Here is a 15,118-nt window from a genome sequence, read left to right as displayed (position 1 = left end):
GCCCCAAGCCACAAGTGGCCTTAGTCCCCACCCGCACCCGCTTTAGTGGGTTCTAGGCTCCAAGCCCTGCTCACAACCTTCCAACTCAGAGGGTCTCAAGCCCAGCCCCGCCCTTTCATTATAAATTCAAGGCCCCACCCTCTTTCCTCAGAATTACAAGCCCCGCCTCTCTGCTCCCAAAGGCATCAGAGCTTCACAGCCTGCCCCCTAGTTGACCCCTTCTCTTTCAGGTCACAACCCTTTCCCACAAGAATTGGGCCAAGGCCCCACATTTAGGATCCCAAACCCTACCCCTTTCACGTTTGTCCCCCCTCCGGGGACCCCGTCTCTCAAAGCAGTTTGATTCTTAAGGTTCCCAGTTCTGTAGCCTTAGCCCCGCCCCGAGTAGACCCCAGCCTCCGCCCACACAGGGCACTAGGCCTGACCATACCATACGGCTGACCCCAGACTAAGAACAGCAATCAATTCAGGTTCGAATTCATCCCCAACTCCTGCTCCTTCTTCCAAGGGATGTGCAAGGAGGACAGGGGACCCCCTTCACCCTCCTGCCTTACCTTGAGGCACACGGGCTGATTCACACAGCCACACTCACACCCGTTAACGTCACCTACAGCAATCCATGCCTACACCCAAAACTGACACCCAGAAGTCTGGGCCCACCCACCGTCCAGGGACTCACAGCCCCTTGGAGCAATAACGACGGCACTCAGGCCCCACTCAGGGGCATTTGTGAGTTGTCCCAGCTCAGTGATGGAGTGCCTGGCTCTGCCCACTGAATATGCCCTGTGTCCCTGTCTTCGCGTAGCTCCCGCGATCTCTGCTAACATGATCCTGCAGGACAGTGTGTCCCTGCCCCCGTTGCCCCCCTCCCCGTCTCCTACCCTGTAGCTGGAGCATTTGCTGGGGGCGCCGCCGAAATTTCTCCCTTCTGCTTGGGATCCAGGGCATCTTCAATGCTCGTTGCTAGGCAACAGCCTCTGGCTCACCACTGCAACTTCCGGGGATGGCGTTGGCTTCCCCTCCCCCCCAGAATTTGGAGTTCCCAGCTCCCAATCCCCCCCTATCAGTGCCACTATCTTCCAGGGTTGCTTCTATGTCTCTCCTGTATCTTGATCTGATCTCGACCCTTCAGAATCCCTCAGAGTTCTAGAGCCCTGGCCTTCCAGAAGCTTCCTCCATTGTATGTGCTCACACACGGAGTTTTATCCTGGTATTAAAAAAACAAACAAATCTTTTTAGTGTTCTTGATTTTCTAACATTCTCTTCCTCAGTTCTAGAATCACTAGCATCCCAGAAACACAAGTGTTCTGGATTCCCTGGCATGGAAAAAAAAAACGATCTCAATAATCTAGCTCTGTGAGCATTACAAAATACCCCCATATTCTAGATCACAGACATTCCAGAACACTCATGTTTTAGAATCACTCACCTTTTAGGCCTCCTACTCATGTTCTAGATTCTCTGGCAATCCAGAACCCCTTGACATTATGGATTTCTTAGGATGCAAACAAATCCTCTAGTGATCTAGAAGGGAAGGGCTGGCTTTCCAGAATATGCCTGTGCTCTAGATTTCCTAGCAATCCAGATTCCTTTCTGTTTCCTATAATTATCAGCATTCCAGAATGCCTGGCTTGCAAAATATTCCTACTGGTGTAGATTCCTAGGCATTCTAGAAAGCTCCTCTGTTCTAGAATCATTGACTTTCCAGGTCCTTTTTCAGAAACTTCTACAGTCTGGATTCTTTGATATGCAGGAAGGAAGCCTAATACTACTCATCCACTAGTACTCTAGAATATTCCTGTGTTTTACATTTCCTAACATTCTAGACCCCACTCTCCCATGTTATAGAACTTCTGGCATTCCAGAAACTCTGGAATTCCAGGATTAGCATGTTCTAAAATCCCTTGTTCTTAGTTGGTCCACTTTCTCTTCTATTATTGACCCAAGGAAAAGATGCAGAAAACTTCCCTGAGGAGTTGACATAGGTAGGTATTAATTGGGGAAAAACCTCAAGGATGTCAGGCTGGGGTGAGCTGATCCTGTTCTACATACCCTCCCTGGTGTGGGCAAGAGAGGGGTGAAAGACTGGGCAGCCAGGGATATGGGCAAAGTGTTTGCAGTGGTGAGGTTTGGGGTACAAATGTCACCTAGCCGACATCTGTGTTTCTGCCAACCTGTACCTATTCATCCCTGTTTGTGGTAATAGTACCCTGAATCACCTTTCAGGAACTCTTCCTCCACTCTGTCAACACGGGGCTGACCTCACTGCCTGGCTCGTGAGGGCACGTGATTAGTTCAGGAATGGCCATCTGATTCAGTTTAAGTCAATGAGAATCAGTCCTGTGATTTTGCTGCTGCTAGAGAGAAAAATGTTGCTAAGGAGCTACCTGGAGTTATCCTGGCACAGAGGGGGGAAAACCTGACTGAGAATGACCCCAGAGGAGAGCAAAGCCAAAAGATGGAAAGATATTCTGGATGAGTGTTTGAGCCCTGGATCCAGCCATGCCTGAAGCCAGAGTGTAAACCAATTCCCCTTCTTTACTTAAACCAGGAGAGACAGATGTTCCTGAATCTACAGCCAGGGGCCTGGCTGGGCACCACGGCTCTCTTACCCTTTCCCTAGGGGTGCCCAAACCCTCTCAGAACGTGACCAAGGTGTTGGCAGTGAGAACTTTATTAGGGAAGGGTGACTTTGGCTTCAGAAAAGGGAGATGATGGGGGCCTAGTAACACTAACCACTCCAAGGAGGCCCTGGCCCTGAACCCAGGACTGTGACAGGAAGCGGGGCAGGCACCTGAGTCCCCCAGGGCCTGGGTATCTCAAGGCACCATGGCAGCCATGTTCAGAAGGAAGTTTCAGTGAGCTTCATCTTGGGGGGTGCAAGGGGAGCCCCGAGACCCGCGGAGGGCCGGGGGGCCGGTGTCGGTGGCCGCCGGGGCTCTGGCCCGCTCCGCACCAGTTCCTGGCAGCGTTCCACGAAGCTGCCTCCCCAGCGGCGCCGGGCCTCAGCCTGTGGGGGGCTCGGGCTCCCACGGCGGCTGGACAGGGAGGCGCTGCTGAAGGCTGAGTGGAGACTGAGGGGGTGATGAGGGTCAGTGCAGGTCATCAGGGTGGAGCTGGGTCCCCCCTGCCCCCAGGCCACCATGTTCTGCCCTCCGCCTCATTGCTCAGAAGGGGAAGTGGAGTCATGCCTACCTGGTGAGAGAGGTCCGGGGCGAGGGGCTGGGGGGAGCACCCCTGAAGGAAGCCAGCGGTGCTAGTTCGCACTGCTCCAGCTGTTCCAGCAGCTCTTCCTCTGTCAGGCCCCCTGCTGGGGGCGGCAAGGAAGCAGGGTCAGGGGCAAGACAAGGGCACAGGCCAAGAGACAAAGGTCATGTGCAAGGACTGAGGTCGGGATAGGAGGAAAGATGCAGAGGTCGATGGACAGGGGTCAGAAGCTAAGAAAGAGAGGTTAAAAAGCAAGGGCGAGGAGGGGTTGGGGGCCAGGGAAAGGGGCCAGAGGGCAAGGGCTTGGGGAGGGAGCTCAAGGCGAAGGAGGTTGTGGAGAGGGTGCAGGGTGAGTCTGTGGGGCTTGGGACGGGACTGGAGCGGGGCGTACCAGGCGCCTGGCCGAGGCCGTCCATGGCGGTGGTCAGGTCCCACATGGCCAAGCTGCCGTTGGCCTGGCCAGTGAGCAGGTAGCGCCGGGGCCGGGAGCCCAGCCTCCGGGAGCCCTCACACTCGAGCACTGTGAAGGCGGTGGTGGGCGAGCCGTCCACGGAGCGCACGGAGCACACCCTGAGAGGGGAGGGGCAGGGGTCACCTTGGCCACACCAGGGCCTGGCCTGGTCCCTCTTCTCATCTTTATACCCCTCCCAGGCCTCAGTCCCCACCACCCTTGTGGTTTCAGTTCCTGCTTCTCGGATGAGCACCCAACCCTCTCCATCCCTCCCAAATCTACTGTCTTGGGTTCCAGCCCTGTGGCGACCAGGAGCCTCCTGGATGTCCCCAGCCCCACACACTCACCATGGGGCCCAAATGGGATTCTCCCCCACACATGTTGCCCTCCCTGTTCCTGTCTCAGGGAGGGCCCAAGACTCATCCTGGGTGCCTCCCTCACTTCCCAGCATTCCTCCAACCTCCAGTCCATCCCCCTCAGAGCGGCCATGGCTCCCCAGGACACTCAGGACAGTCTCAGCTCTTCCATACGATTGGCAAGGCTGCGCCCCTCTGCAGCCCCATTTCTCACCTCTTGGTGCTCCAGCCCCCAGAGACCATGCATGTCCCTGGTTATCCTCTCTGGCCGTTCCAGCCTTTGCACATGCTGCCCCTTCAGCCAGGCACAGACTTTCCCCTCCCTCCTTTCTTCTGCCCATTCCTATTTATCCTCAAGGTCTCTGCTCAGAGACTCCTCTCCAACAGGCCCCCTTCCCAGGCTGGAACAAGCACCGCCTCTGGGCTCCCACAGCTTCCCGTCCCTCCCCCATCCTGGCCCTCACCCCCCAGCCTGTGCACACACCCCCAGCCCCCAGCCCGGCCCTGACTACACTGGGCGATCTCTGCTTGCGGTCCAGCAGGGGCACCTGGGATTGTTCCAGCTTCACTCCCCTCCACACATGTCACACCTTTGATACCCCAAACTCCAAATCTAGGACCAGGCTTGTGCTCCTTCCCAGCCTCTGCTCCTGCAGTGTCCCTTGGCTGGGATGCCCTTCTGACCTCCCTGGCATCTTGCCTTCTCCTCTGACCGCCCCCCCTCCATCTGACGGGATGGTCCTCACCGCTGACCAGTGGAGGAAAGACGCACGAAGAGCTGGCTGGCATTCGGTACCACCTTCTGAATGAACACTTGCTGGTCGTCCCGCTCGCCGTAGGGGCCTGGGCCAGGGAGAGGGGGGCAGTCAGGGCCAGCTGGGGTCCCTGTGACCTCCAGATCCCAAGACTCTGCCTCCTTCCCCACTGCTGAACCTCCCCCCCAGGACCAGGTCCCCATCCCCAGGTGGCTAAGGTTGGGCGAGGTCAGACAGGGTTGGGTGTCAGCAACGGTCAGTGCAGTTCAGGCACATCAGGGGCAGGGGGTGGATCCTGGGTCAGCAGGAATCGATGGGGGTAACAGAATTCAACTGGGATAGCTGGGAGTAAGTGGCAGTCAATAGGGGTCAGGTGGTGATGGGTGGAGGTCAACCCCATCAGCTGGGTGGGTCAAGAGAGGGCTACAGGGGTCAGGAAAGGGATCAGTGGAGGCCAATGGAGGTCAGGCAGGGTCCGTGCGGTGGGGGACCCGGGGCCAGGAGGCACCAATGTCATTGCCAGCACTGCAGCCGCCATGCCCGTCGGCCGATTCCAGCGCCAGGATCTTGAATGAAGCGAGCGGGGTGGAGCCAGGCTGGGTGGAAATCATGCCACGGAAGCGAGTCACAGACCACGTCCGCACGTGGTTGTTGTCGGCACAGACTGAGGAGCCAGGGGGCAGCAGCAGGTCAGGCCCGGCCGTGGCATCACCACCGCCCGACCTTCCTGAGCCCCGGGATGACCTCCTTTCAAAGGTGTCAGGATTCAGACCCCTCTGAATGCTTCCCTTTCAGAGAATTCTCTCTTCCCCAGAACTCCAAAGAGTTAACAATCCCGGTGGTTCTGCCTCCAAATCATTCCAGGGCCTGATCTCACTTTTCCGTGTCCACTGCTCCCACCCCACCCCTACCCTGGTCCTGTCCATCTCATCTCCTGCCTGGACCACTGCAGCAGCCTCCTCCTTGGCCTTCCTGCTCCCATCCTGTCCCCACATGCAGTCAGAGGGACCCTGTGAACACCTGTGTCAGGTCACAGCCCTCCTCTGCCGTGAGACCTCCCGCGGCGCCATCTCATTCAGGGTTAAGGACAAAGTCTTCTCCATGGGTTACAAGGTCCCACTGACTTACCCCATCACCCCCCACCCTCTTCCTCACCCACTCCACTCTGGGCCCAGTGGGCCCCTGCTCTTCCTTAGACACACCAAACATCCTCCCACCTCAGAGCCTTTGCAATGCCTGTTCCCTCTGCCTGGAATGCTTGTCCCCACTGACCTGCACTGTTCATTTCTGTTCAGAGCTCCTTCCTCAGGAAGAACTTCCCAAACCATGCACTCTCCAGTGATCCTGGCACTCTCTTGGCCTCTCACATAGCTTTGTTTTTATTCATGGCCCCCATCCCCATTGCCAGATAGTGATTTATATTTTTATTGATTTATTGTCTGCTGCCCCCGCTAAAGCATCAGCTCCACGAGGGTGGGGACTTGGCCTGTCTTATCACTGTTTCCCCCGTGCCTGGCAATTGCTAAATTGATTAATTTTCCCCTCTCCCTGGCAAACCCACTCTCCCCCAGACTGGTCCCCTTCACGGAATTCTCCAGAGGCCACTCCCCACACACTGTCTCTCCCCAGTGTAAACCTCATCCACCTGGCTTCGTGCTGACAGCTAAGCCATCCCTCCTGCAGGGAGATGGGCATGTGGGGCAGCCGGCCAAGGCTCACCTGAGATGAGGTGCTTCTCTGACAGCATGATCTTGGTGACAGGGCTGCGGTGCACGGTGAAGGTCTGAAAGAGCTGAGGCCCCGAGCCCACGGTCTCGGGGTGCTGCACGATGACACGCACACCCCCTGAGCTCGTGCCGTAGGCGATCTCAATCCAGTTCCCACTGTCACCTGGTGAGGGGCCGAGGAGGAAGAGAGGGACAGGGTCACAGAGAGACAGAAACCAAGGCAGAGAGAAGAGGCAACAGACAAAGAACAGATGCAGAGTCAGAAAGTAAAGGGAGAGGGAGAGATGGAGAGAACAAGGTGGCGAGACGTGGGAAACGGAGGAATGGGAGACAGAGGGACGGGGCAGAGAAACCAGAGGCAGAAATTAAGACAGAGAGGGAGACAGATTGACATATGTACACTAATATGTGTAAAATAGATAACTAATAAGAACGTGCTATATAAAAAATAAATTAAAATTTTAAAAAAGACAGAGAGAGGGCTTCCCTGGTGGCGCAGTGGTTGAGAGTCCGCCTGCCAATGCAGGGGACACGGGTTCGTGCCCTGGTCCGGGAAGATCCCACATGCTGAGGAGCAGCTGGGCCCATGAGCCATGGCCGTTGAGCCTGTGCTCCGCAATGGGAGAGGCCACAACAGTGAGAGGCCGGCATACCGCAAAAAAAAAAAAAAAAAAAAGAAGACAGAGAGAGACAAAGCTGAGAAGAGGGGGAAGAAAGATAGAAAAATAGAGAAACAGGGAACCAAGAAACAAATCACAGGGAGGGATACAGAGACAGAGACTGACAGAGAGAGAGAGATGGAATTCGAGAGAAAGACAGAGAAACATAGAAAGGGACATATAAACAAACAGGCCCGGGTTCAGTCTCTTCAGGGAACTAAGATCCTGCAAGCCACATGGTGGGGTGGGGTCAAGCAAACAAACAAAACCAGACAGACAGCAAGGCAAGAAAATGAAACTCGACACAGCGTGCCTGAGGAACTCCCCAACCTTGCCAAATTTCCACAGGGGAAAGGTATGTTGTAACGTCACAAACTTAATGGACCATCTTAGGGAATGTGGGTAAAATGTGGTTTTAATATTTTATGCAGGAGTTAGAAGCAGTGGATTCAGGTTATGAATAGCAACATGGATGGATATTTAACCTAGGGCAGGATGGACAAAAATAAGGTATATAAACTGAGTTATATACCCCATACCATTTATGCAAATTCAAAAACATGCCCATAATATCCATTTTGTAAGGACACAAACAAATGAAAATATAAATGCTAAACGTGACAGAACAGCGGCACGTGGTGAGGAGGGGGATGGGGAGGAAAGGAGTAAATCAATGACATAAGAAAGGGGCCTTAGGAATCCCCTGGTGTCCAGTGGTTGGGGCTCTGCGCTCTCACTGCCAAGGGCCTGGGCTCAATCCCTGGTCAGGGAACTAAGATCCCACAAGCCACACAGTGTGGCCAAATAAATAAATAAATACAGTTTAAAAAAAGAAAGGGGCCTTATGTGATGACCTGCTGTGAAGTTAAGTTTATTATTAGTTTACGCCTGCTAGAAAAAAATGCACGGTGACCCCTACCTCACGCCATACCTAAAAGTTAATTTGAAATGGAACAGAAACCTACGTGTAAAAGCTAAAACTGCAAAGCTTCTAGAAGAAAACATAGGGAAAAATCTTCACAACCTGGGGGTAGGGTAAGAGATCTTAAGCTCCACAAAAGCACTAACCATTAAAAGAAATTAATCATTAACCAAAGTGAAAAAAGTCAGACACAAACAGCCACATACTGCATGATTCCATTTACATTAAATGTCTAGAACGGGCAAATCCATAGAGACAGAAAGTGGATCAGAGGTGTCCAGGGGCTGCCAGGAGTGGGACTGGGGTGTGACTGCTAACGAGCGTGGGTTGTTTTGGGGGCTGATAAAAACGTTCTGGAATTAGACAGTGGTGATGGTGGTACCACTTTGTGAATCTACTAAAATTACTCAGTTGTGAATTTTCTGTTATGGGAATTATAGCTCAGAAAAAACAAACAAAAAAACGATTTCTCTGCATTTGCCATCAAGAAAACAAAACACAGGGCTTCCCTGGTGGCGCAGTGGTTGAGAGTCCGCCTGCCGATGCAGGGGACGCGGGTTCGTGCCCCGGTCCGGGAAGATCCCACATGCTGCGGAGCGGCTGGGCCCGTGAGCCATGGCCGCTGAGCCTGAGTGTCCAGAGCCTGTGCTCCGCAACGGGAGAGGCCAAAACAGTGAGAGGCCCACGTACCACAAAAAAAAAAAAAAAAAAAAAAGAAAACAAAACACAAAGACTGTCTCAAGTGAGAGAACTCAGCTTCGTCCACTGTAACACATGCATCCTCTTTTTGTTTGACTGTTTATGTTTTTTTGATTTTGTTTGTTTTGGGTTTTTGTTTGTTGTTGTTGTTGTTGCTGTTTTGGTGTGTGTGTGTGTGCATTTGGCCATGCTACACAGCTTATGGGATTTTAGTTTCCGACTAGGAATCGAACCTGGGCCCTCGGTAGTGAGAACCTGGAGTCCTAACCACTGGACCGCCTGGGAATTCCCAAGACATGCATCCTCTTTGTTTCAGGAGCATGCAAGCATCACGCCCTAATCACAGATATGGGAAAGAAACACCAAGATCAACAACTAGAGGTCAATTTTGCCCCTGGTGAAGAGGCCCGCCATGGCGGAGCACCTAGAACAGTGCCTATATGTAAGTGGTGCTCAGTAACTGTTTGTTGAATGACTGTATGAGTTGAATCTGTCTGCTTCTCCATAAATCTCACTGGGTCATGCTACACAAGTGATGGGGAGACAGCTCCGGGCTGCGGCCGGGGCTGGCTGCTGATGGCAGGGCAGGGAGCTGAGCTATAGCTTACTGGTCTTTGGAGTGAGGTAGACACTCAGGGCTGTGACTCCATCCTCCGCCGGGTCCCGGTAGAGCTCGCTGACAAGGAGGTCATTGTCCTTCATGCGCAGGGGGAATTTCTGCACATCTGGGGTGAACAGGGAGGATAGAGTGGGTTTGTTCAAGGTACCCCAGCCTTTCCCCTCCTCTCCCACCTCTCAGGGGAGGTTCTCAGGCAGCTGGGGTGCCAGCTGCTGCTCACCCACGTAGTAGATGGAGCCGTTGTTGCAGCCCAGGAGGAGGAAGGAGCCTGCAGCATCGTAACTGGTGATGGGCTGCACCTCCTGGACCTGGGGGTGGGGCGGGGTGGGCTGTGGCCATGGTGCCGTCCCTTCCTGCCTTTGCCTCTGCAGTGCCCCCCCGGCATGCCCATGCCTCCCTGCTCCAGCACCCTCCCTCCAGTTACTAGGCCCACTCCTCCCCAGCCTTGCCTGCTCCAGGCCTGCACCATCGGCGTCTGTCTCTGAATGGCTCTTGGTTGGCGCTTCTGTCTCGTGGCCTCTCCTTGACTCTGTATTTCTGACATTTCTTTATTCATCTCCCACTTTCTCTCTGTGTCCCTTCATCTACTACAGTCATTTAGTCCTGGTTTCTCTCCATCCACCCTCTTTCTGTCTCTCTGGCACCTTTGACCTCCTGTTTCTATTTGTCTGTTTCTCTCCATCTCTGTTTCTTTCTCTGTCCTTTCTCTGTTTGTCTGTCTCTCTCAACTGAACGCTCACACTTTAGAAAACAATGCTGTGGGTGTATTTTCTGTTTTACATGTTGGACAGAGCTTGGGGTGAATGCAGAGAGAATGACGGACGTTGCACGTCTGTCTCTGGGTTTCCGCCTCCTCTACCATCTCCCCTCACCCGGTCTCTCACCCAGTGTCTGGAGAACCCTCTCTTCCTTTCCAAACCCACCATCCTTCACGTCAGCCACGAAGGCCTCCTGGATCCTCCTTTGGCCTTTATCATACCCCATCCTACCCCACCACTGGATCTGGCCCACTGCTGGGTCCCCTGGTTCTCTCCAGGTCGGGTGGGGCAGAAAGGAACCCCTCCCTGGGTCTGACTGGTCTGGGCACCCGAGAAAGAGGCAGCCAGGCTGGCCAGTGCCCTGACCTGCCAGTGCTTGGTGACGGCATTCCACACCCCGATGCGCCCTGTGTGGCTTGTGGCGATGAGCTGGTTCCCGACGAAGAATAAGGCCTCCACAGGCACGCCCAGATGGAAGACTCCTGCACAGGGTGAGGAAGGCTGAGCCAGGACCCCCTTTCACGGGGGAGAAGAGGGGTGGCAGGAAGAACTCCAAGGGCCAGAGGATTCAACTTGGTCATAGAATCTTTACAGGCTGGAGGATTCCAGCAGGAATTACAGAGGATTACAACGGGCCAGATTCCTGCTGCGGCGTGGGACTCTAACAGGGTGTGGAATTCTAACACAGCTAAGATTTTCAACAAAGGCAAAAAACTCTATGGGCGGCAGAGGATTCTCACGAGGATTAAGATTTGTTAGCGAACAGATTAGTCTAAGGAGTCAGATTTCTAACGGGAACAGATTCTAACAGGTCTGGGATTTCACTGGCATGGAGAATTCTACCCAAGCAAAGAGATCTAACAGGGCAGTGAATTCTGACGGAGGAGAGAATTGTATGTGGGTGGATTTTTCTACCAGACCAAGGAATGCTAACAGGATACAGAATTCTAAAGGGCTGGAGCAGCCTAATAACGCAAAGAGAATTGTGGCCCGTGGGCTGTTTTAACACGCCACAAGTTGGAGTAGAATTCTAAAGGGCAAAAGGGTTCTGGAAAAAACCTGGTGCCATACCTATCTCAGAGCCACCGCCTTCTGCCTGCAGAGCCCACAGCAGAATCTCGCTGCCCGTGGCTGCTGCCACCATCTTGTCATGCTCACCCAGGGCCCCACTGAGCACCCGGGCTGTGAGTGCCAGTCGCTCAATGGGCCAGTCCAGGCGGGGACTGGAAAACACCAGCTGCCAGCCAGAGGCTTCCTTCAGCCTGGAAGATTGAGGGACGTCGTGAACCCTCACCCTGAGCCCTCCCCATCAACAGGGCTTAAGGTGTCCTCCCACCACCCTCCCTGAGCACCTATAGCAGACAAGAAACTGGGTATAGGCCACGGCGATCCAGTTGTGGTGTCCACACACCAGGCGCACCATTCCCGGCTCCTCTGGTAGCCCTTGCGGGGAAAGGCAGGGATCAGGGCAGGGTCACAGGGGCCCACTGGCTGCCCCAGTCTCCCAAGAGACAGAAATGTACCTGATGGGGAGGGAGGGACTTTCTCATCCAGCATTCGGCCCAGCAGCCCTGCATTGCCCAGGTTGGGGGGCATCGTGTTGCTCCGTCGAACAGGGGCTGGGCGTCCCCCTGCTTGCTGGGGCCCCACCAGGCTATGCCTGTTCCGCCGCTTCACCGGGAACACTGTGGCAGGGAGAAGGGGCAGAGTGACAATCATTGTAATAATTGTAATAATTGTCACATAGCAAGCACTTAAAGTGCGCCAGATGCTGAATTTGCCACGTGTAGCATCGTCTCCTAGAGAAAAGATTTTCGGTGGTGCAGGGACATGGCGTTAAATGAGACTGAATCACACAGCGAGCTGCTCCCTTTTCAGTTCCTTTGAGCCCATCACAAAGGAAGAATCAGTTTGGGGCTGCCACGATATTAATACCTCTTCAATATTTGGCAATCTTTCCTTTTAAGAAATGGAAGCCTGTCTCATTGGCAGACAACAGCATCTACCCAGAGTTTAATTACACTGTTATGTTTGGGGTTTATTTCACGTCTACTTATTTATGACATGAAGGTAGTGACAAAAAGCTTCTGTTTAAAACAATTAAAAAAAAAACAGGGTCAAACTAAGTTAAGAGAACAATACGTCTTCATATTTGACAAACTTCATGAAGGCAGTAGATCTTGACTGAGGTTAGGGAAATAAAGCCATAAACTGAATTTCCCCACTCTGTTCCTTCTACCTATCAGCAAAGCCTAGTAGATTACAGTTCCCAATAACCACTGGTGCATATTTTCCATGGCCAGTGGGCTGGCTGCTCCATGGAGATTATAGTCAATAACTCTCCTTTAATACTTCTTCCCGCCATGCAAAGGACACCAGTTCTCCCTAAGCCTCCCTACAAGGAAATCAAACCTGGACTACAACTCCCATTGGGCTCTAGGGCAAGCTTCTGAGCCTCAGGGGGACTAGCTTGGCCCATTGCCTCATTGGAAATGCTGTTTCTTACTTCCTTTCCAAGCATCAGTCCAAGCATCTGATATATAACTACAACTCCCATAGTGCCTCAGGGCCCACAGCTCAGGCACTTGAGAGCTGCAGCCTTATGGGAAATGTAGTCTTTAGCCCCCCCTCCATTCCTTAGTAGTTCCCACCTGGTGGAGGGAGGTAACCATTGAAGAGGACGTTTCCGCAAGAAGATCGATCCAACTCTTCCCGAAGCTGCAGACGACGAACTAAGACGGAAGGACTCAAAGGCTGGGACTTGGAGAACACTGAGGCAGATCCCTTTCCCCCTCCCGCATCTCTTTCTCCACAGAATATCACCACCCTCCTGAGACCCAGGACCAAACCCAGGGCTCTCAGCTCTAACACAACCTTCTTTCAGGAGAGAGGCGAAAGGGGGAGCATCACTAGTGAGCTGGTTTTCTATGGGATGAGGATGCTAAAGGGGGCCCCACTTACCCAGAGGAGTGAGTCCATAGAACTGGGCTTCGTGGAGGAGGCTGGAACCGTGGATACCCCTGGGTAGTAGAATTGACTAGGGGTCAGGGTCTGGGGAGTGGGAGTGGACAGAGAATGCTGAGGACGAAGTTTTCAAAACTGCACAGAGAATCTCAAGAGGTAGAAAATTTTGATTGGATCAAGATTCTAAGGTGAAAATGTGTGTGTATGTGTGTGTGTGTGTTTTGTGGGGGAGAATTCTAAGGACGCATAATTTAAATATGGTCAAGGAGCTTAAGTGAACATTCTGAGGGGAAGAAGAGACTTCCGGGGGGGGGCGGTGAAGACGGTGGGGGACTCCTCTTTATCTTCCATGCCAACCTGGGGTCCAACTCTTTGGTGCGCAGGAAGTTGAGGATAGGGGCGAAGACGGTGGGGTCCCTGTCGATGAAGATCTGCGGGGAAGGGAGGCAGAGGATAGATAGGGCAAAGAGCCGGGCTGGGTGCGGATCCTGTCCCTCCTCCTACCGGTCGCCCCATATCAGCTCTTGCTCTACTCACGGCTCCGGTCTCATCTTTCAGTGTTGAGATGCGTCCGCTCAGAAGACTGCAGGGAGGGGACGCAGAGCAGGTGTCACGGGCCGGGGTGTGTGTGTGAGGGGGAGATTAGGTCTCCCCAATACCCTCTCCTTCCGCCCCCCCACCCCAAACTCGCTCTCCCAATCACCTGGAGAAGAAGGAGTCTGGGATCCAGGTGAGAGTCTGGCGAGAGGTACTGAATCTGTGCGGGGACCGTGAGCGGACGCGAGATGATGAGGAATGGGGCCCCCAATCTCAACCCGTGAGTTCCCTTCCTTCCCCCAGCACCCATCCAGGCTCCCCACCTCCAGCAGGGGGCGGAGCAATCCCTGATGGACAGGAATTCCCCCGGTAGAGGCGGGTACTCCCACCCCGTTCCCCGTTCCTGAGAGTAGCGCCTCAGGAAACTCCTACACTCACCTTTTGCCTCCCACGTTCAGATGAATCACCTCCCCGGGAGGTCCCCGACCTGGGACCCCGTCTGCTGCAGGGGCCGCAGCTGCCATGGCCCCCGGGTTAGCCGGCCGGCCTGCACCCGCTTCCGGGTGTGCATCCCGCCCCGCCCCCACCGGGTGCTCATTGGGCAGGAGATTCCCGGAGCCACCGGCGATTGGGTAAAGCGCTCACCCGTCGCAGTTAATTTCTCCGCCTCCTTAAAGGGTCCCGCCTTTCCTGTCCTGGACGGGACGGACCGAACGGCTCCTTTGGGGAAGTTTAGTTACCACGGATAGCAAAACGTTCCTCCATCCCTCTGGGGTTCCCGATTTAGGAATGGCATCTAGGTGATTCGTCGGGGACACGTGTTTAGACCTCGAAATTAGTCCACACCAAGAGGGACATCTAAATGTTCTCCGCAAGACAGTTTCTTCCCCTCGCCCCACCCAGTCCTCCTGGGCGCAGCCCATGAAACGCGAAAAAACCAGCACAGACCGTCAAAGCCAAAGGATTTATTATAGGTACACAGAGTGCGCGCCTGCCACACGCCCCCACACCCCTGGGTCCCAGTGGCTTCTCCAGGTGGCCATGGGGGCTGCCCACAACCCGGTTCCCCCACTCCCCAGGGAAGTGCTCCAGCCAGAAGCATGCAGGGGGAGGGCTTCCCCTCGCCCCTCCCCTCCCGAAGTGGCATTTACAGCTGGAGGGGGGAGGAGAGAGGAAGACAGTTTTGAGCTCTGACGCCCCTCCCATTAAAAGCCTTCGCGGATGCGGGGCGGGGGGAGGAGGAGGTCGACGTTTTGCAAAAATAAACTAAGTCAGGAATTAACCGCATGGCTCTGAGACGGCGGAGTTCGGGGGCTAGGGCCCCTTCACTCCCCCTTCCCAGACAGAGATCAAGGCAGCATTGGAAGTGAGGTAAAGGCGGGGAGGGGGGCGTCCCCTCCCCACCCCCTAGCACCCTGGATGGTCCAGGGGACCTCACCAGCGCCCCCATGCCCATCCCTAGGG

The 15,118-nt window shown here is 54.3% G+C and overlaps 1 protein-coding gene across 5 annotated transcripts; it reads right to left on the bottom strand.

Annotated features, from left to right (window-relative positions):
- Positions 1-2,672: 2,672 nt before the first annotated feature.
- On the bottom strand, positions 2,673-14,182 carry SHKBP1 (SH3KBP1 binding protein 1). 5 transcript variants are annotated; one of them, XM_082862120.1, is made up of 18 exons: positions 14,093-14,182; positions 13,821-13,874; positions 13,655-13,700; positions 13,475-13,548; positions 13,115-13,173; positions 12,805-12,885; positions 11,677-11,838; positions 11,506-11,596; positions 11,225-11,415; positions 10,520-10,635; positions 9,616-9,703; positions 9,385-9,501; positions 6,489-6,659; positions 5,278-5,433; positions 4,761-4,857; positions 3,599-3,777; positions 3,196-3,310; positions 2,673-3,074 (listed from the first exon to the last, which is right to left on the bottom strand). In XM_082862120.1, the coding sequence occupies exons 1-18, from the start codon at positions 14,176-14,178 to the stop codon at positions 2,843-2,845; spliced, it is 2,115 nt and encodes a 704-aa protein (XP_082718246.1). In that variant the 5' UTR covers positions 14,179-14,182; the 3' UTR covers positions 2,673-2,842. The 5 variants fall into 5 exon arrangements, with proteins under 5 accessions (XP_082718246.1, XP_082718247.1, XP_082718248.1 ...); XM_082862121.1 differs by having other exon boundaries at positions 3,196-3,307; XM_082862122.1 differs by lacking the exon at positions 5,278-5,433.
- Between the last annotated feature and the right edge of the window lie 936 nt (positions 14,183-15,118).

The sequence above is a fragment of the Leucopleurus acutus genome (genome assembly GCF_964270905.1).
Source record: "Leucopleurus acutus genome assembly, chromosome: 20".
NCBI lineage: Eukaryota > Metazoa > Chordata > Mammalia > Artiodactyla > Delphinidae > Leucopleurus > Leucopleurus acutus.
Note: the sequence above shows the minus strand (reverse complement) of the source record. Positions and strands in the feature narration are given on the sequence as shown.